Genomic DNA, 21,924 nt, shown 5'->3' with positions numbered 1-21,924 from the left:
AAGAAAGAAAGAGAAAGAAAGAAAGAAAGAAAGAAAGAAAGAAAGAAAGAAAGAAAGAAAGAAGCAGAGCAAGCAAAGAAAGCAAAGAAAGGGTACACTATATAGTCACAGAGCTTACAATCAGCTATATGGTCACTGGTCTTAGAAGAGCCCTTCTCCTAATAAAGCAACTTTTATTTATTTTTTTTAAAGATTTTGATTTATTTATTTGACAGAGATCAAAAGTAGGCAGAGAGGCAGGCAGAGAGAGGGGGGAAACAGGCTCCCGGCTGAGCAGAGAGCCCGATGCGGGGCTCAATCCCAGGACCCTGAGATCATGACCTGAGCCAAAGGCAGAGGCTTAACCTACTGAGCCAACCAGGGACCACATAAAGCAACTTTTAACGAGGCTACATCTGCATGTGAGACTGAGTGGAGAGTTAAAGGAAAGGAGTTCAGGTACATTTTCAATGGCCTACCGAAATATCTTCTGTCTGAACGATTCCTGGATGGGATCTACATACGTGTGGCACTGCCAGGCACCGTCAAAGGCCTTCTGCACCAGGTGGAACATGAGACAGACACACGGGAAGTCCCTTCCGAGCTGGCACAAATGCACTTTCAGGGTGTGTGGGCTGTGACAGCAGAATATGGATCCAGGACCACTGTCTTCCATGTTTTCCCCTCCTGAAAGCATCTCACTACTGCTGTCTGCCACTGGGCAGTCCTGCACAGTTGCCGCAGCCAGTGCGTGACATCAAAATTTGCACAACTGGTGTTGGCAGCCTGGAAAAATCCCAGGAATGACAGAGGAACCATCTTTTATAGAATGCTGTGGTGCCAAGGTTTCAATGGCACAGAACAAGAACATCAGACCCTGAGTCCAAGAGTGATTCGGAAGAATCTGACCCAATGTGAACAAGTTTTAAGAAGCCCTTCACGCTGGGTTTCCCACTAGCGGCACTAGTGACATAGTGAGCCAGAAAATTCTTTGGGGTGGGGACGTGGGGACCTTACACATTACAGGCTGTTCAGCAGTGCTCCTGGCCTGGATCTGCTAGATGCCAATGACACCAAGCAAGTTGTGATGGCCAAAAATGTCTGCAGACATGGTCTCATGTCCCCTGGGGTCTGAAGTATCCCCGGAGACACAGAATACTGCCTTAACCTATTTATTTTGCTTATGTTTTCCTTTTTCATGGATACACAAGTGATAGGTTTTTAAAAATTCAAATGAAATCTCTTTTTTTTTTTCAAATGAAATCTTAATGAGCTCTTTCAATAAGATTTCTAAGAGATAAACCATTATTGCTATAATTTGCAGCAATTTTTTTTCTTAGTGGTATACCAAATGCTTCCTAAAATCAATAGTATCTTCAATTCAATGAAATTTAGCCACCCACCATCCTTTCTCCTTTGTTGTAAAACCTTCATCCTGATTTCCTTTTATGGAATTACTTCTTCCCCACTGTGTACAGTTTCAGCAGTACCCAGTTCTTCACTAGCTAGAGTGGGTCTCTCGTCTTCCTTTTGATTCTTTTGAGCTACCCTATATGCTTCTCAAAATGTTCTTGCTTCCTAAGTTAGCCAGAGTTAAGTTTCAGTCTTTCAACCAAAAACCCAACTGAAACAAAGGTCCTTCTTTAAGCTAGCCTGATAGAAGACATTTTAGATTTCCCTGACAGAGAGTTCACCAGCTTAGTAAAAATGTTACTGTTCCCTTACCAAAAATGTTACTGTTCCCTTAGTAAAAATGTTACTGTTCCCTTACCATTCCCAACATAGGCAGAGCAAATGGGGTACAGATGAAACCAAAATTGTTTAACACAGTATGATGGGTCCTATGGATTCACTGTACTCTTCTCTGTTTTTCCGTGTGCTTTAAAATGTCCATAATAAAAAGGTTATACAATGATAATAAATATTCTATAAGAAAAAAAAAATAGGATTTCCAAAGTCCTTTTTGCACAAATTTGGTTCCTTACATATATGTGTGTCTATGTGCCAATCTTAAGTGCTTGAGAACTCACCTACCATTATGTGGGCACCTGATATCAAGGTAAGACTAGTAATCAGCATGTATACAAGTGACAGAGCAATGGCCTAAGGAACCATTCTCTAAAATGGCATACAAAGCTTTATTCAATTAAGGCTACAGATACAATAATGTATTAAATCCTTCTTGACTCCAAAAACTTGCTTTCAAAAGGCTACACATAGGGGAGCCTGGGTGGCTCAGTCGATTAAGCATCTACCTTTGGCTTAGGTCCTCATCCCAGGGTCCTGGGATGGATTACTACATTGGGCTCCATGCTCAGCAGGCAGCCTGCTTCTCCCTCTGCCCCTTCCCCATTTGTGCTCTCTCATTTTCTCTCTCTCATATAAATAAATAAAATCTTTTTAATAAATAAATAAAAATAAAAGACTACACATGAAACTTTCTTCATGTGGAGCTCCTGGGTAGCTCAGTCAGTTAAGCATCTGACTCTTGATTACGGCTCATGTCATAATGTCAGGGTGGTGAGATCAAGCCCCACGTGATCTATCGCTCCCTCAAGATTCTCTCACTCCCTCTCCCTCTGTCCATCGCCTCCTCCCGGCCCCTGCGTGCTCTCTCAAAAAATAATTTTTTTAAGATTTTTTTTTTTTTTAATTTGACAGAGATCACAAGTAGGCAGAGAGGCAGGCGGGAGGAGGGGCGGGGGGGCAGGCTCCCCACCAAGCAGAGAGCCCAATGCAGGCCTTGATCCCAAGACCCTGAGATCATGACCTGAGCTGAAGGCAGAGGCTTTAACCCACTGAGCCACCCAGACGCCCAAGAATTTTTTTTTAATGCTTTTTCTAAATTTTCTTCTCCAGTAGAAAGAGAAGGAAAAAAAAAAAAAAAAGTAACTATTGATTCTACTAAGAACTATCATATAGACAAACACACACTTTTTGCCAAGATTTGACAGCTGGAAGTTTTCATGAAGAAGCCTTCAAACAAAAATTTTTATATAAGAAAAAATAATAAAAAGGTTGTACTACCCTCTGTTCTCCTTAAAGGTGACAGAAAATAAATTCCTTATCAACAGTCATTTGTCCAGTTTACAGAGAGGCTGCCAACCCCAGTCCACATGAGATATGAAATTGGATCTCACTGGCACCTTTTATTCATCTCATGTGCCCTTTACCCTTCCACAGACCACAGCAGATCAAATGGGAGTTGAATAACAAAGGGGGGGAAAAAAAAAACATAAAACAAAAACCAAACACTGCAGTAAGGCGTTACTGTAACCAAAAACCTGTACTGTATGGGGAGGAAGGAACACAAAAATCCTATGTGAAGTACAATAAGCAAAGTAAATATGAGAGTCTAACCAAAAAAGCCTTATTAAAATAAAATTCAATTAAAAATAATAAAATTTCAAAGACAAGAAATTCTACCATAATGTATAGATTTTCTTTGCTTCTTAATGAAAATGATCTGAAATTTTTTGAATATTTAAACTTCACTCTCTAATTATATACTCCATCAACCTAACCCAATTAAGTAATTATAAAGTGCTGCGTAAGAAACTATTGAAATACACACAGACCCTTTTAGCAGTACTAATTACATCTTGATTTTTTAAAACCCTAAGCCATGAGCCTTCCCTATTTCCTGAGAAAATGGTGGTCTTAATCTAAAACTTATGTCCTTTTCCAGACATTTCAAGCAAATTAGAGATAGCTTAGCACTCTGTCAAAGGGAAAGAAATATTAGAGAACATTTTCAAATCCCTCAGTTTATAAATAAAATCTTGAAGACCCAGGTTAAATTATACGTTGAAGGTCCTGTGGTCAGTGAGGACTAGACTCCATTTAGCTCTCACAAACAAAATAGTTAAGCAGCCCAAAATAAAAACAAATACATACTAGGCATTTACACGTGGTAGGCATGTGCCTAGTATTCACAGCAGAAAGACATTCACATGATTATATAATAAAAGTCTGTGCTAAATGCAAATTTCAGAAATAGCACAGATGGGAAGAACTTGACTCTATCTTGGATTAAAATGTATTCACATACTTTTATGAATAAGGATATACTTTAAATCTTTAAAAGTAGTATTTTTTACTAAAAGAAAATATTATCATGCTGTTTTGAACATTGCTTTTCTCCAATTTATGGCCTTTCCACATCCTTCTGAATCAGCACATAAGGATCTACTTGACTGTGTAGTATTCCATTGCAGGCATGTACCATGATTCATTCATCCAGTCCCCTTAATGGGCATTTGGATTGCTTCCAGTTTTCTACTGTAACAAGAACACTTCAGTGAACATTCTTTAAGCTGTTAGTAGTATTAGTAATGACAATAATTGCATAGATATACAGAAGACTAAAATGTTCAAGAATGGGACAGAATTACGGAGGATTTTAAATTTCCAATTTTACATATTTCCGCAACATCTTCAGCTTTTTAAAGTGAGTACATTACTAATTAGAGTTAATTAGTGTTAATATGGACATTATGTCAAATATGACATTCATCATTAGCTACAATATTGTAAGCCCTAACACCATTGTAGACCATACAATTTTCAGTCATAAATGCGTTTGCTGGAAGAAACTCGCCTAAGAAATGCCTGGAGAATCCCCAAGAACTACTTCTCACAGAGTAGGAAACTTCTCAGCAATCATGTAGCTAAGAACCACACAAGAGATACAGTGGTCATACCCAAGTGTGGGAAGAGGGTAACACTGTCACAAGCACAATCCAAAACTGAAAATGGCCACATTCTCATGCTCAACACATCCTGAAGTGCAGCCAAACACAAATAATGAGTCTTATTACAATCATTCCTCTCCAAAAATATTTTGTAATTATGACAAGAGGGCAGCAAAATCGCTCTCATATATCACAAAACTCACCGTTTCTGGTTTTCAGACTCTTTCCTGGCTTGCTCCAATGCCAGCTCCTCAGCCACTCTTCTCTTCAATTCTTCATCAGAAACTAGGATCAATAAAGAGTAGAAGGAGAGAAAATCAGCATTATCTTAAAAAACAAAAGCAAGAAAACACTCCAGAAGATAAAGCTGAGGCTAGATCTTAATGGGCAAAGTTCTGCCCATTAAGTTCTGCCCATCTGGTCAGTGTCTCCTTGCAACTACCTAAACACTGTAAAAAAGACCAATTAGTGCACTTCAGGAGTAATTTAATTGAAAGTTCCCTGGAGACCTAGAAATTTCCACACCTGCCAAAATGTATAATAAACTCAAGGAGCTGCTTACTGCCCACTGGGGACTGAGCCATTAAGTATAAATTCTTTAAAATGATGTCCTATCATTAAAGTCTGACAATCATGTCTAAGGGGAGGAGAGGCTTAAGCGAGGGACTTCAGAGAGGAAAATGACACCAAAGCATTCCCATTTGATAATTAAACACTTCCAAAAAAAAAAATTTTTTTAAGTAGGCTCCACGCCCAGTGTGGAGCCCAATATGGGGCTTGAACTCACAATGCTGAGATCAAGACCTGAGCCAAGATCAAGAGTCAGAGACTGAACCCACTGAGCCACCCAGGTGCCCCATATAATTAAACACTTTAAAAAACCATTTATGACAGTAAATCATTTGTAGTTATATGCATCTTCCCATGACTTATTTAAAAAAAAGGCATTTATGATTTATGAGCATTTTAAAGCCATATTTTTTGGAAAATATGTCATTCAATGTCAAGTGCCAACAATTGCAGAGACACACAGAAAAGTGCTGAGAAGACAGCTGGAGCTTTCTAAATACCTGGTAACTTGATTTGAAACATCTGGTCTTTCCAAATGGAAGATGTTGTATGGTATGTTTTATAAAGATTCTTACAGCTATGGTAGCAAATAAAATGGACAAATTTTATATTTTGCTTAAGACCCATCCATAAGAAATAAGCAGAGACTATTTCCGCTTTACCAGGAACACACTACCTAAAATCATGACCAAGAAAGCACCAGAAAAAGTTGGAAGGATCTAAGAGAACACACAGGACTTAAGAAGTACTTCAAATGGTGGAGCCTGTTAGGTGGAAAACCAGGCAGACACTTTATGTGATGATCTCCATGTTGTAAGTGCCTTGTCTCGGGGCATATGCAAAAACTGAATTACAATGGAATATGAAAAACCTTAAAAATTTAGCTGACACTGGGCAATAACAATGAAGATATGGAAAAGGTCATAAGGACAGGTTCTCCTAGGTATGGATTATCAGAAAACAAAAACAACACCAAAGGACACCATCAAGGTGAAAAGACAACCCCCAGGATGGGAGAAAATACTGGCAAATCCTATAGCTGACAGGAGACTTGTATCCAGAATACACAAACAAAAAGACAACAAAATTAAAAATGGGCAAAGGACAGAAACAGGCATTTCTCTAAAAAAGATAAGCACATGAAACACGGCTCAACAGCATTCATCATCAGGGAAACACAAATCAAAACTAAGATGATATACCAGTTCAAACCCAGTATCATCAAAAAGACAAGCGTTAACAAGTGTTGGTGAGAATGTGAAGAAATTGGAACCTTGATACATTGCTGATAGGAATGTAAAATGCTGTGGCCACCACAGAGAACACTTTGGCAGTTCCTCAAAATGCTAAACACAGCTGCCATGTGATCTAGCAATTCCACACTTAGGTACTGTATATACTCAAAAGAATTCAAAATATTTATGGTAGTATTATTTGCAATATACCAAAAATGAAAACAACCTAAATGCCCATCACTGATGAAGAGATAAACAAAATGTTTATCCATCTCAAAAAAGCTGTAAAGAGAAAAAAGAAAATAATATAAAAACAGAAAAATGGACAAGGAATCAGAGAAAGGAATCAATACCATTGGAGGTCTAATCCAAACTTGGCCATCAACAATCTGGAGGACCTGAGAGGGAAGTTACTAGGCTCTCTGTACAGTTTTCCTCAAAAGGCTGTTTGTTCTCAACTGGATGTTCTCCAGGGTCCCTCTGATCTATATACTACACTGCTGTTTGGCTTCTCTCCTACTTCACAGTCTGTAACTTGAGAAAGATACAAGTCTTGGCTTTGAAAAGGTCACAGAAAATCAAGAACAAAACAAGTAGAGAGAATTCTGTCTGCATTCAGGCAAATCTTTTTTTTTTTTTTAAGATTTTTTTTTTTTAATTTATTTGACAGAGAGAGACACAGCAAGAGAGGGAACGCAAGCAGGTGGAATGGTAGAGGGAGAAGCAGGCTTCCCGCTGAGCAGGAAGCCCGATGTGGGGCTCGATACCAGGACCCTGGGATCACGACCTGAGCGGAAGGCAGACGCTTAACTACTGAGCCACCCAGGCGCCCCTGCATTCAGGCAAATCTTAAAAGACTTTTTCAGTATTCAAGGTTTAAAATAATACAAACATCAGCAGAGACACTACAGACGGCAACAGCTCAGCAAAAAGTCCGAACAGTTTTTGTTTTTCCATCAGCAAGACTTTGGATCAATCAGGTAACCTACCTGAGTTTTTATTTTTCTCATCCAAAATCAGGACCCACTGGGTTATATGGGGGTCAGTTGGCTATGAAGTTCTAGACTATGTACTCCACAAGGTGACAATTTTCACATTTCCAGCTACTTCTCATAAACAAGCAAAACAACATCGCACATTTTTTCAAGTTGTTCGCAGCTGGTAGCTCTAATTAGTAGCAAAAACTGAAACAAATATTTAACCCAACTAATACTACACAAACTGTACTCTTGAGTTTCCCATACCAGTTAGAATCTACAGAGAATAAAGTTGACATGCACAATCACACAGCTTCCCCCCCCACCCCGGACTTTTTCAAATTATCACAGCAACACTTTTTTCAGGCAAAATCCAGTCAAAAATCTCGATCACAATTCAGGTGCATTTCCTTCAAACAATTAGAACTAGGCTTCAGGGAAACCTCAGCGTACAAGGTCTGAGTATGCAGCAATGGGATCGGTTTTCTAAGTGAGCCAGTAAGTCTCCAGGTCTTCATGGTGCATTTTATGCTGTTTATATAAGGAGCTTCCTACTATGGGAAAAGCCAAAATCCTCAGAGAGCTTTTTAATGATGATGTGATAAACCTAAAATGGAACAATAAGGACTCCATTACCAAATGGCGACCAGCTGGGAGGTTGGGAAGGAAGCCATGCAGCAGAGACTGCAGAGAAGGGAAGTGTAGCATTAAGGCTTATCCTCTTTCTCTATACCATCCTGCCTATCCTGTGAGCCCCTCCACCCACCATGGGTGAAGTGGAGAAAAGGATGGAGGTCACTGGTGGTGTCATCTAGGTAGGCCACAAGGGAGAGGGGTGGGACTGAGAAAGCACCACAAAGGGATGCAAGGGGCCAGAAACTCCTGAGGCCACTGAAGAAGACGTGCCCAAGGTCACCAAATGGTTGACATCAGTTTCGGTCAGTAAAGAGATCAAAGCACAGCTGTCTTTCTAACACCCCAGCTATTTCTGGAAAAGAAAAAAGAAAAAAAAAAATACAATATTGGGTCTCACATCCAAGGTCACAGCTGAAAAAGTAATTACCTTAGCTACAAGTGAGAATTTAAAATAACAAAAGATAAAACATGACCTAGCATAAAGAGTTTAAAATCTAAAATAGCAAATCAAAGCCAAGGCAGGGAAGTAAACCAGTACAGTAATGGGTTTTGAGCAAATCTAAGTTTCATGTTATTTGTTTTTAAATCAATAGAATACAGAAAGCAACAATATATTATTTCTTCTGATGGGTCTTGTCCAAAGCAGAGAAGGGAAAAAGATATACCATGTGGAGACCACTATTTAAAATGGCCCTTCTGAAAACACTCTTTTCAGCTCCCAGGATCTGAACATTTTCTCAAATAAAACTGTTATTAAATTAGAAGGTCAGTGTCTCAGGATGGGCTACTTTAAGAGAAGCTCAGGAAAGGCCAACCTTGCCTATTAGCACAGGGAGTTTCCAAGCAGATCTTTAGGGATTGGCAAAGTTTGTAAAATGAAAAAAAGTAAAAAAGAGAACTGTTCAAGCCACATAAATCAGATTTGCCATGGAAATCTGCAAACCTATTTCAAGCTCAGTAAGTATGTTTCCACAGCTTTGACATACATACAACACTTTGCTTTTAAAATGTGTTAAGACAAAAGGGTATTTTCTTCACATACTTGAACCCTATACTTTAAAAAAAAACAATCTCCTCAAAAACCACTTCATTGTCTCTCTCAATGGCAAATGTATCTTAACATATACAAACACTAGCATTTTCTCAATTAGTTGTAGATGACCCAACACTGACCACAGAACATGTGAAAAAAACGCCCAGTGTTTCAACTGCATGTATTATAGCAAGTTTGGCCCTACATCCTTTTTTTTTTTTTTTTTTTTTTTTTCAGATTTTATTTCTCAGAGAGAGAGAACATAAGCAGGCAGAGTGGCAGGCAGAGGCAGAGAGAGAAGCAGGCTCCCTGTGAGCAAGGAGCCCGATGTAGGACTTGAACCCAGGGCCCTGGGATTGTGACCTGAGCTGAAGGCAGCTGCTTAACCAACTGAGCCACCCAGGTGTCCCCCTAAATCATTTCTTTAAAACTATTACTTTTTTTAAGATTTTATTTATTTGAGAAAGACAGAGCACAAAGGGAGAGGTAGAGGGAGCAGCAGACTCCCCGCTGAGCAGAGAGCCCAATGTGGGACTCGATCCCAGGTCCCTAAGATCATGACCTGAGCCAAAGGCAAACACTTTAACCACGACTGAGCCACCCAGGTGCCCCTTTAAAACTATTACTGAATATAATAAATATTTGTATGGTTGAAAGCAGTTCATGATTCCTAACAAATTTGTGTTTGTTTTTAGTAAACACCCTTCTAAACAAATGTTTTGGTTAGTACACTAATTCTTTACTACCTAGCAAAATCTTTTACTCCTCTTGGCCACATTCTAAATTTCTAAGAACTTAAATTCTTTAGAGATTCTAAGAATCTGAATTTCTCATTTGGGTTCAGGATTAAATAAGAAACTCCTACTTATTACAGAGCCTAGTATTCCTAGGAATAGAATACCATGTTCTTAATTCTCAGAAAAAGTGTAGCATGAATTCCATTTGCTTCACCGGCCTTCTATGTTATACGACTTGTGTCCAAATTGCATTTTCAGAAACTTCTTAAACTAGGGCAAGACAAGGAAGGAAGAAGTGAGAAGAGGGATTCACAATATTCAAGATAGTTCCTTGAATGGAGAACAAAATATTCAAGATAGTTCCTTGAATGGAGAACAGACCCCAAACGATGGAAGAACTTCATGAATGCCTCATCATCTATGAAAAAAAAACAAAAAATTGAAACTGAAGCTATGATTCAAGTTTTATACAGATTCCCTGAATCTCAGGGGACATATCAATGTCCTTTGTAACATGGACATGACTAGGACTTTCCCTTCCCTTCATTTCCCTTGCAACATCCTTAACTATAATTCCCTCCCCAATTACAGTATTTCTTAAACAATCTCCAAAAGTTACTTAATAAAAATGATAGCTTGCCTCTTAGCAAAATGTCAGGTCCTCTGGGATCTTTTTCTTTACTCCAGTTCTCTTTCCGGTTTTACCATTTGTTGATATATGTCATGTCCAGATTTATAATGCTTATTATTTTCATATGCCAGTTTAAAAACACTGAAGGGAAACTACAAAGATCTGCTCTAAGAGGGACATACATGTAGGTAACTGCATAACAGGAGCAGCAGATGTTACAAAAAGGCTGAGGCTCTGCCGGGATTGAGACAGCTGAGCCCCAGCTCGTACCATGAGACACTGCCAAATTAAATTTTCAGCTGCGTAGAAATACCCATTAATCTGATAATTTCAATAAATTCATTAATACAAAAAGAGCACTGATTGTTTTAAGTACAATAATGGGAGCACCCATGCAATCAATGAAATACAGCACACAGTATATTGGAACTCAATGACTCACAGCATGGGTTGCAGGATAAATCCTGTCCCCCTCCTTATCTTATAAAAGGTACGGGGTTTGACTGGGAAAAGAGTCAAAAGATAACAAGGATAAATCTCTGAGGTTAAAAAGAAATATGTAACCGTTTGCCATTACCCATTTGTGGCACCATTTACTTGGCAGACAAATAAACCTGATTTAAACACACACACACACACACACACACACATACACACACAACACAGAGGAGTATACTAAGAGGGATATTCAGTTGACAGTTACATTCATTATCACCCAAGGATAATGTATCCTAAGACTGCCTTCAAACAAATGCCGTCTGTTGAGATACCTGGCTGAGTAATTGAGGCCACCTATACAACACAGTTAATGACAGTGTTAGAATGAAAATCCGTAAATGCACATTCATAACCATAAATATTGAATCAGAAGGCACAGTGGTACAGAGTGTGGTCACCTAAGCATTAGCAGCATCGAGTTAATGGCTTATTTCATTGTATTACTGCTGCTCCATCGGGATTTATATACTTTTGTAAATTTCTAATTTGAACAGGACAATATGCAAATAAAGTCGACTTTATTGTTTCCTCCACAACCAGCACTCGCGGCGACCGGTTCCACATTCCATTCTATGGAAAAACACACATCAATACTATGCCACAGAAGCCGAAGAGCACCAGACAAGCTCATCAGTCACATGCTACAGTTTCCACATTTTTAAGTAGATAATTCATAAAACCAGTATTGAGAGCCAGGTACATCTAGTATTTCATGTCTCAATATCCTGAGTAATAGTTGCAAGACCTCACAAAGCCTCAAGGAAAGTAAGATCTATAATTTAAATTAAAAAATAATAATTACCTCTGGATATTGCTTTTTGATGCATAGCTTAATTTTTTGTTTCATAAATGGATGTGTTTTATTCACGGGGGATAAAACTATAAATTAAACAGTGTTAATTCTCCAACCCCAAATAAAGAACCAAAATCACCCAACCCTGTTTCCATTTTGTTTCGATAGTCCTGAGCGTGGCCATACTCAAACATTTCTTGGAAAGACCCGTAAAATGCAAAGAGGACCGAGCTAGAAACGAAGGGAGTTCCCCTTTAATCTAGGCTTTGCCACAATTGGTTTTTGTGATTTTGCTCAAAATCACACCATTGCTCTAGGCCATGGATGGATAGTTCATCTGTAAACTTGAAGGGCCCAAACTAGAAAATCTCTAAAAGCCAAGAGCCCTTCCCCTGAAAACACATGTTAAATGGGAACCTCATGGAACTGGAACCTCATGGAAGCCTCCACTTCCCCTAAAAGCCCAATAAATTGAAGATAAAGGAATAAAAGAGCACATCACTGGCAACATACATGGTCAGTTGCTTGAAGTGACACTCCTCATTTGGAGAAACTGTCGGATACCCACCCAGCAAACTACCAAAAACAGCCTCTAGGCTTCACAGACAATGCAAAACTAAAAGAGGGAGATGCAACATTGTGCAGGTTATGACAGACGTTCAAAAAGGATGTACTAATTGTTTGATCTGTAGAATCAAACATCAGTCATTACATAAAATAAGTCATCAACTTTTGAGGTTGGGAAGATTTAGAACAAACATATACAATGTAAAAGCACATACAATGAAAGTAAAAAGTATGGGGCGCCTGGGTGGCTCAGTGGGTTAAAGCCTCTGCCTTCGGCTCAGGTCGTGATCCCAGGGTCCTGGGATGGAGCCCCACATCTGGCTCTCTGATCAACAGGGAGCCTGCTTCCTCCTCCCTCTCTGCCTGCTTCTCTGTCTACTTGTGATCTCCGTCTGTCAAATAAATAAATAAAATCTTGAAAAAAAAAAAAGAAAGAAAGTAAAAAGTATAACAGCTCCTCAAAAAAGAAATTCAAGATAAGCTCCCCTCCCCCCACACCCCACCCCACCCCACACCACTGCCACCATCACCAGGTTTCTGCTCCTGGACCCTCCTTTCAGAAAATCTGGAACCAGGGTGACTGGATGGCTCAGTGGGTTGAGCCTCCAATCTCAGGGTGCCTGGATGGCTCAGTGGGTTGACCCTGGGATCACGACCCAAGCCCAAGGCAGAGGCTTTAACCCACAGAGCCTCCCAGGCGCCCCGAGCCTCCAATCTTGATTTCAGCTCAGATCATGATCTCAAGGTTGTGGAGTTAAGTCCCAGGTCAGGCTTCATACTCACAGCAGAGAATCTTTCTCTCCCTCTGCCCATCTCCACTACCTCCAACTTGCATGCCCTCTCTCTTCTATCTTGCTCTCAAATAAATAAATAGATCTTTATTAAAAAAAATCTGGAACCACCACTACTGACAGTATAATATTTATAAAGGAGAGACAGATGGGTATTCATTATGAACTTCCTGTACTAGCCATAGGTTTCAATGCTTAAGCTCTTCTACGGCCAACCATATGAACTTATTTTTGTTTATTTTCTTCGAAATCAAGTAACCCCGAGGAATAACACAAACAAGGGAAATCCATCAATTCACTATATAGGAAATGCACATTGACTTAATCCTATGCTAGGCCTTATAACAGATGAAGGTATATGGTCCCAACCATCAGAGATTGTAGCCTGAGTAAGTAAAATTGTGCTCTTGAGGTTTACCAAGGCTTGTTGCAGTCATGGAGTGCTTCATGAAGGAGGTGGGACATAAGCAAGGACCTACATCAGAAATGGAAATGAGGGGCGCCTGGGTGGCTCCGTGGGTTAAAGCCTCTGCCTTCAGCTCACATCATGATCTCAGGGTCCTGGGATCAAGCCCCGCATCGGGCTCTCTGCTCGGCAGGGAGCCTGCTTCCTCCTCTCTCTCTGCCAGCCTCTCTGCCTACTTGTGATCTCTGTCTGTCAAATAAATAAATAAAATCTTTAAAAAAAAAAAAAAAAAGAAAGAAAGAAATGAAAAGGAACCCCCAAAAAGCACGTTTGTAGGAAGAAAAAAATAAAAGGGTAAATTACGCCTAATCATGAGGAGGCCTGGAAACCAAGCAGGAACTAGGATACAAAATGTTTAGAAACAGGGTACCAAGAACAGTTATTACAATATGGAAATAATGCAGGGCGCCTGGAAGGCTCAGTTGGTTAACCATCTGCCTTCAGCTCAGGTCTTGATCTCAGGGATCAGGTCCTAGGTCAGGCTCCCCGCACAGCCAGGAGTCTGCTTCTCCCTCTGCCCCTCCCCCTCCACTCATGTTCTGTCTCTCACTTTCTCTTTCTCTCTCTCTCAAATAAATAAAATCTTTTAAAAAACATACAGAAAAATGCATCAAACAGGGTGTTATAGGAAATTTATTCTGGCACAGATTTGCAGATAAACAGGATGGGGGAAGCATATGGCAATGAATGAGTGGTTCTCAAAGTGTAGCCTCATCCCCCTAGGCCCACCTCTCTCCCTTCCCATGGAGCTGTAGCACCAGAACTTCAGCCCCAGCCCAGACCCATAAATCAAACACCGTGGGGGGAGGGGGCAGCACTCCATGTGTTAACAAGCCCTCCAGGCAATCCTGATGGTCGCTCAAATTTAAGACAGTGGCATGAGGTGATGAACACCTACCTGAGCTTAGGATACTGGCAGTAAAGACAGTGTGGAAGATACAAAAGCTTTCGTGGAAAAACTGATCCTCCATGACTGACAGAAGGAGAAAGAAGTCAAAGGTGTACCCAGATGCCAGGAAATTAATACCCATGATGGTCAATTAAGAAGGAGAGGCTGTGTGGGCAACAAGGATAATGAGTTCCATTTCAGACATAGTCAGTTGAAAGTAATGGTAGAATCACCACATGGAATTGTAGGCAATTAGATATTTGAACCTGAAATTCAGATTTGATTTGCGACTTGGCAGGAAATGCTGACTTGGGAATGACTATTACAGAGCTGAGCTTAGTGAATTCTGGGGAAAAAAAAAAAAAATGCATGAAGAGAAAAAGGTGTAAGGATTAGGCCTTAAAAATACATCAGAAGAAGGAGGGGAGTGAAAGAACAAATACCATTAGGGGCAAAGAAGAAATGGAATGGAAAGGAAGAAATGAACCAAGATACCATGTGCACAAATGATAGATTTCATCTCCTGCGCCAATTCCAATCAATGGCAGTAGCTGCTTGGGTGCTGGTGTGGGAGGACTCCACGGCCAATTCCAGGTTCCGTGAATTGCAGCCTCTGCTGCGCACTGGAGAAGATCTGGCAGCACGGCTAACAATTACCTACTATCCCATGGAGTGCATGGAAATCGGATAGTGTGGGCATCAGGAATCAGTGGAAAGAGAGCAATGGAGGGCAGCAGTGACAGGCCTCTCCAACAAATTTAGAAATAAAACAAGAACTAGGTGAAAAATTTATAAATAAAAGATGATTTTCACAAAAAGTGCCAATCTGTGCATGTTTGAAGGGCGGCCATAATGAATAATCTACAACAAAACTGTAAGAGGCTGATGAATGCTAGTTGTTGTTTCTGGAGAGTAGATTAGAGAACACAACGTATACATTACTCATTAGGATATGGTAGTTTAATGTACAGGAATGAAGCCCAACTAAAATTTATATATTATATTCCAGTCCACTTTCCTCATTACCACTCTGTTGCAAAGTTCACAGTGCAATTTTTAAAGTATATTTTATAACAGTGAGACGGAGTGGACAAGCCCACTTCATGTGCTAAAAAGCTTTAACCAAGACTAATGTCCTTCCCTAAGTAATTTGCTTTGGTAAATATAAAGTCAAATACCACTCTAACACTTAGACTCATAAATCAATCCTCCCTCTTCCTATTGTTATGAACTAGTGTGTGCTTTTTAGCAAGAAAAATTGTATTTTATCCAAAAATCCATTAATCACTAATAAAATAAGTGATTAAGTAACAAATAAACAAAATAATAAATAGGATATTTAGTTCTTTAAACTCTGACCAACATTATTTTCTCAGGGAGTCTTTAAATTATCTTTGTATGTAATCAGAGCGCAAGAAAAGAAGACTCGAAAGCCTGAAAATAAAAGCCACCCTCTAATCCACCTAACTGTCCACAGCTCTGGGAAATGTCAACGGACCCCAATCTCAAGACTTTTCTTCCCTCGAATGAAAATAAAATGTCTGACCTAATTATGGCCCTTTTGAGAAGGAAGAAAACTACAGAGTCCTATTTTAGATACTGGCCCACTACTAGCCAGTAGAAATAGTAAGGGACCACAGACAGACCTCTGGGTTCCACTGCCTGCATTTACAGCCCATCAAGTGGAAGGTGCCAAAAGGGCCTATTTAACACACGAGCTAACCACTTCAGAACAATGGCCTCTCCTGGGAAGTTTTTAAAAAAGCAATTCAGATTTAACACCCATGCTTAATTCATATTTTATTTATGGTACTTCAAATATATTAAAACTGTGAGAAAGCAGAATACACATCAGTATTATATTTTTCATTAAGCTGTAGTGCAATATCCTGAGCTTTGTTTTTTTTTAATTTAATTCATACTGTGATAATTAGATCAGCCTCTTTTTTGAAGTAAAATTGTATCGATAGCCGTGCTATTTTGTCCTTCATCTAAAGTAACAAATCTCTACTTATTGTAAAGAAAACAGAATTTCAATGTAGTCGTCATCTCTAGTAAAGGAAAAATGCTACTCTGCAAAGCATTATGGAAGCTGTGAATCAGCTGATCACAGCTGCTTATTATACCATCTTTAAGACACGAGACTGCGGGGATGCCTGGGTGGCTCAGTCGGTTAAGCCTCCAGCTCTTGACTTCGGCTCAGGTCATGACCTCAGGGTAGGGGGATGGAGCCCCGTGTTGGGCTCCACACTGGGTACGGGGCCTACTTAAGATTCTCTCCCTCTGCCCCTGCCCTCCCTCTCTCCCTTTCTTCCTCTCTCTCCCCCTCTAAAAAAAAGGGTGGGGGGGGGATTTCAATACCAAAGGCCTTGTTCTGTCTTTAAATCCAAGAATGTACTTAACCTTTTTCTCTAGGAGTAAAATAAATCACCCATAGTAAAGTTAGGCTGAGCAGAAGAAAATAGTAAAACATTTATTGTGATTATGTTTTTATCATAATTATATATTCCTAACAATCCACAAATTTCCTCAATATCAGTGTTATACAGAGAAAGACGGTAAAACACTTTTTCTCTTTCAGTAACATTTCACTTTTATAACTTACACTGTGCGCTATGTAGGTTTCAGGATGTAAACCTTTTAGAATACCCAGGGCTGTCCAAGGTAGTAATGAAAACAGATGCTTTCTTTGAGACCAGTGGTTTTCACCCTTACCAGATACAATGCTGCTTTCTTTCAGCAAACATTTTGTAATATGCCCTTTACTACCCTGAAAATAGACAATTATTTGACACAAAAATTTTTAATCACTGTAACACCCTAAGTGTTCTATTAGAAAAAAAAAAGAAAAAAGGAACTAATGTGTAATAAAATGGCTTTCCACTATATAAATGCTCAAACCTAACCACACTAGAAGATGTATCAGCCTGAATCTTGAGCTTATATATTAAGTCACCACAAAGGCAACATCTTTCACTATGGCTACCCAGCAGCTACATTCTCAGAAAATTCAGTATATCTTAAAACCATGCAGAACAGTCAGTCTGCTTATATATTAAGTTCTGGGCTGAGTAAGCAGGTTTTCAGTTGCATGAATTTCTGATGGGACATTCAGAAAATTGAGGCCACAGGACAATTCTTCAAGGGACAGAACTCTCTCAGGCACTGCAAGACCTCTAGATCCCTGCCCATACCACTAAACACCAGGAGCTCCCCAACGAATGTCTAAAATGCCCACCTGGGAGTCCTGTGAATTGTGTAAGACTGATGATTCACAGACCTGTACCCCTGAAGCAAGTAATACATTATATGTTAACAAAAATAAAATTAAAAAAAGATCTAGAACATTCCATTGTCTCAGAAAACTCTCCTGGGCTCCTTACCAATCAGTTCCTATTTTGCCTCCCCCATCCCCCACTCCCCAGAGCAGCACCCACTGTTGTCTTTTATTATCATAGAAAAGTTGTTTTGCCTATTCATGTACTTCATATAAATGGCATCACACAGTAAAAAATAAAATAAAATAAAATAAATAAAATGCCCATCTGGAAGCAGTGCTGCCCCACCACTGAGCATCATTATTTGAGACTGAGCTAGAATATTCACTCTGGTACAAGAAAAACATGGGAAACCTAGCTACTTTGTGGTGTGTATGACCACCACTGATAGTCGCAAATAATGCACTGATAGTAATATGAAGTTTCCAAACACAGATAAAATTTGCAGGGGGCTGCAAAATGCCTTCCCCCAATGTGAGCTTTGCTCCGAGATGCCCAAGCATTAGTACCTTCCTCTCTCTCCATACTCACTAAAATCACATTTGCCCAGTCCCATTCTTACATATCACCTTGATTTTACTTAATGTATCCAAAACCACTTTCTGTCAATCATTGACTTGTCTAATTTTTTCTCCTGATGCCTCAAGACAGGTCCTCAAAGGATGAGGGCTCCATCAGGAATTCAATGGAAATGGAAAGGTGGGTACAAATGGCAGCCAATAGACTCCAGCTCATGTTAGACATCAAGAATACACACAGACACAAGATGATACCCATCTACCCACCAACTGTTCTAATGTTTTCATTATTAAGCACTCACAGACATTTTCAGGTTAATGCCTTTAAGAGAACAACTTCCCAAACATAGCACGCTTCCCATCAACAGGGTCCACATCTGATGATTTTTGGCCAATTAAAACTCTATGTTTCATAAGTGACAATATCAGTTGGCCAATTAAAACTCTATGTTTCATAAATGACAATATCAGAATTAACACCAAACAAAGTTCAATAGGCCATATCATTTTTGTATTCCAGGAAAATGAGAAAAAGATTTAAAGTTACTCACTCTAAATTGACTAATAATAATTCACAGAGAGACTTTCTTGAAATGAAGGAAGTGAAGGTTTAGTAAGGAATAATTTCTCTATAAATACCAAAAATAATTAGCTTTCACTACAGCATATAATAGAAAACTGTCTAGCATAAATTATAGGAAGGCAGCAAGAATGAGTACAATCCAAATATGTAAGATACTTTAAGAAAAATGTATTTATGTCATTTTTAAGTACCTTTAGCAGTTGGATCCAGCCTTTTAAAACATGTGATCAGGTAAAGGTCCCTAGAACTGTTCTAATAAAACCAATAATTAGAATACCAACTTACTGTCTGTAAATAGCAATTGCTAATGTACATGACAATTTCCTAAAATAATTTGCTAAGTAATTTGAGAATTCCCCGCGAGGAATTTTCTTACCAAACCCTCCTGCTCTTCTACCCCATCCCCCACCCTGCTACTCTAAGTAAACATAAAGCTTCTCTAATTTCGTCATTTATATGAGTTGTCATTTAAATGAATCCAAATTAATTTTACTGCATCTTTTAACATTTTTTAAGTGGCTTTAACATATTTTATCTGTAATACAGATTATAAAGGATTTAACAGTAAAAAATAAGACATAAATATAATATAAAAATATCTTTAATAGTATAAAGTGTTCAGATTTAAATTTATATGCATCTGAAGCATGACTATGAAATAATGAAAATAGTACAAAACGTCACACATGAAAGATCTCCATTTCGCAATCACAACCATTGTGCTTGTGTGTGTGTGTGTGTGTACATCATAGGATTGTGAAATAGATTCACACATCTTATTTGATTTCTCTGAAATGAAAAAACAGAGCTCAATGAGAAGCACAGCAAAAGTATTTAAAGAACCAGGTTTAAAGACATCTGTGTTCTCTTCCTGACTTTATTCTCTGTGACTTACATTCTTATCTATAAATTTCCAATGAGGTTTCTCTTGAAAATGAAATGAAATAAACTGAGAAGGTATTTTAAGGACAATGATGAACATTACAAATCAGAATGAAATTCTGTTCAACTGAAGAGCAACCAGAACTGGATTTTTAAAATCCTGACTACTGTATAATATTTCATTGAGCCAACACTGTATTTCCCAAGAGATCACAATTTTTTCATCATACAGAAAAGATTGTGTAATTAAAAAATAAAAAAAGAAACAAACAAACAAACAAACTGAAGGGAGCTGGAACGACACTGAGAGGGGGGAAGGGGGGAAGACTGTAAAATGGCTGATGGGATTAAGGAGGGCATTTGAGATAAGCACCAGGTGTTGTATTCAGTGACAGACCACTAAATTGTACACCTGAAACTAATATCACACTGCATTAACTGGAATTTAAACAAAAACCTGAAAAAGGAAAAAATTGTGCTGTGCCTCTCATGAGAATTCAGGATCTGGCCTAAAGTTGAGGCCCAATTACATAAGTATTTCAGCTTTTGATCTCTTAAGGTTCATGTATTTATTGTAAATGAATTTGATCTGACAGTAACAAGAATGAATTTTAATCTCTTTCATTGTCTTTGAATACTGCTAAAATCATGGATTATGATGGATGATCAGGAGACCAAAGGGTAAAGTAAAACTGATGTTGAGCAAGCCTTGCCTAAAAATTCATTTTCATGGCCCATTTAAATACTGTTAGAAACAGGAAGGTCGGTAGCAAAGAGAAAGATTTAGACAACAAGGAAGAGCAACCTATATTTGACATATAAAGCAATGAGAAACGGGAAGCAAGCTCAATACCCAAAAACGGGGAAATGGTCCAACAGTAATACAGAAGTGCCATATTATGAACTATGGTGCTAACATTAACATGCTTTTTTAAAGAATATTAATCCATGAAAAGTCTCACAATTAAGCAAAAAGGACAAGATACTAAACTGATGACATTGTTTGGTCACATTATTTGATCATGTTGTTTTGTACACTGTATGTCCAGTACTGAAAAAAGCATAAGGAAACCATCACAAAGAAATACATATAAATATATAGTTTCGAATGATATATATAAAGTGATAATAATGATATCTTTGAATTTGGGAGGAATGGGTCATTTTTCTCATTCTTTATACTTAATTGGACTTTTTTGCCAAAACACATTTTTACTTTCCTAATTTCATTTAAGAAATTATTTTTTAAAAACTTGGACAATAAATTCCAGTTTTCAAACGTACAAAATGTATCAGGTTAGCAGAACAGACATTCAAATCTCACTTATACCAAAAAGGAGTCACATGGGATTAAAGAGTCTGAAATTGAGCACCACAAGATTTGAGAAAACTGGTTTTTGTTTTTCCCTTTTACCCCATAGCCATCCTGCCTACACCTCATTATAATAGACTATGTATTCTCTTTTTTTAAAGATTTTTTTTTAATTTATTTATTTGACAGAGAGAGATCACAAGTAGGCAGAGATGCAGACAGAGAGAGAGGAGGAAGCAGGCTCCCAGCTGAGCAGAGAGCCCAATGCGGGACTGGGTCCCAGGACCCTGAGATCATAACCTGAGCCAAAGGCAGAGGCTTAACCCACTGAGCCACCCAGGCGCCCTAGACTATGTATTCTTAAAAGGCAAATCACTCAAAGAAAGTAAGATTATATACCATTACTGTAATGTCTGGGGGAGCGGAAGTTATGGCATGGTTCCTAACTGTACCACCTAGAAGCACACCACACGAGGGCTACTTGCTGAAGAGTTCTGTATTGAAAATTATGAGATCCAAAGTGTCAGAAAAAGAATATTCGATAGCCATATTAAATACAGGAAGAAAATGGGGGAGAGGAAGCCTTAGAGAGCCAAAATATTCTCTTCGCACTTCATTGTTTCAAGTAGCATTTAATTTTTTGTCTTCCATTTAGATTTTTCCAATTGATACCACCAATGGTCCTAGTATGATGAATGATAACATGTTATCAAGGACAGCTGATGAAAAAATTCTTGGTCACTGACTTAAGCAATCAACTGAGGTTAAGCTAAGTCAGATAAAAGGAATGAAAGATAACCACTGATACAATTTTCTACATCATGCAACAAATAACCCACAACATAATGATAGTAA

General features: G+C 38.7%; 1 protein-coding gene across 3 annotated transcripts in view; it reads right to left on the bottom strand.

The window, feature by feature from the left end:
- The window catches only part of CHCHD3 (coiled-coil-helix-coiled-coil-helix domain containing 3), a 277,263-nt gene that overhangs the window by 215,368 nt on the left and 39,971 nt on the right, over positions 1-21,924 (bottom strand). For all 3 annotated transcript variants that reach the window (XM_032869054.1, XM_032869047.1, XM_032869058.1), the window contains exon 3: positions 4,877-4,958. In XM_032869054.1, coding sequence (XP_032724945.1) covers positions 4,877-4,958 — 82 coding nt within the window. The remainder of the gene's footprint in view (positions 1-4,876; positions 4,959-21,924) is intronic.

Source organism: Lontra canadensis, unplaced genomic scaffold (assembly GCF_010015895.1).
Source record: "Lontra canadensis isolate GAN:19392208 unplaced genomic scaffold, GSC_riverotter_1.0 scaffold2, whole genome shotgun sequence".
Classification (NCBI taxonomy): domain Eukaryota; kingdom Metazoa; phylum Chordata; class Mammalia; order Carnivora; family Mustelidae; genus Lontra; species Lontra canadensis.
This window is presented reverse-complemented; position numbering and strand designations above follow the sequence as displayed.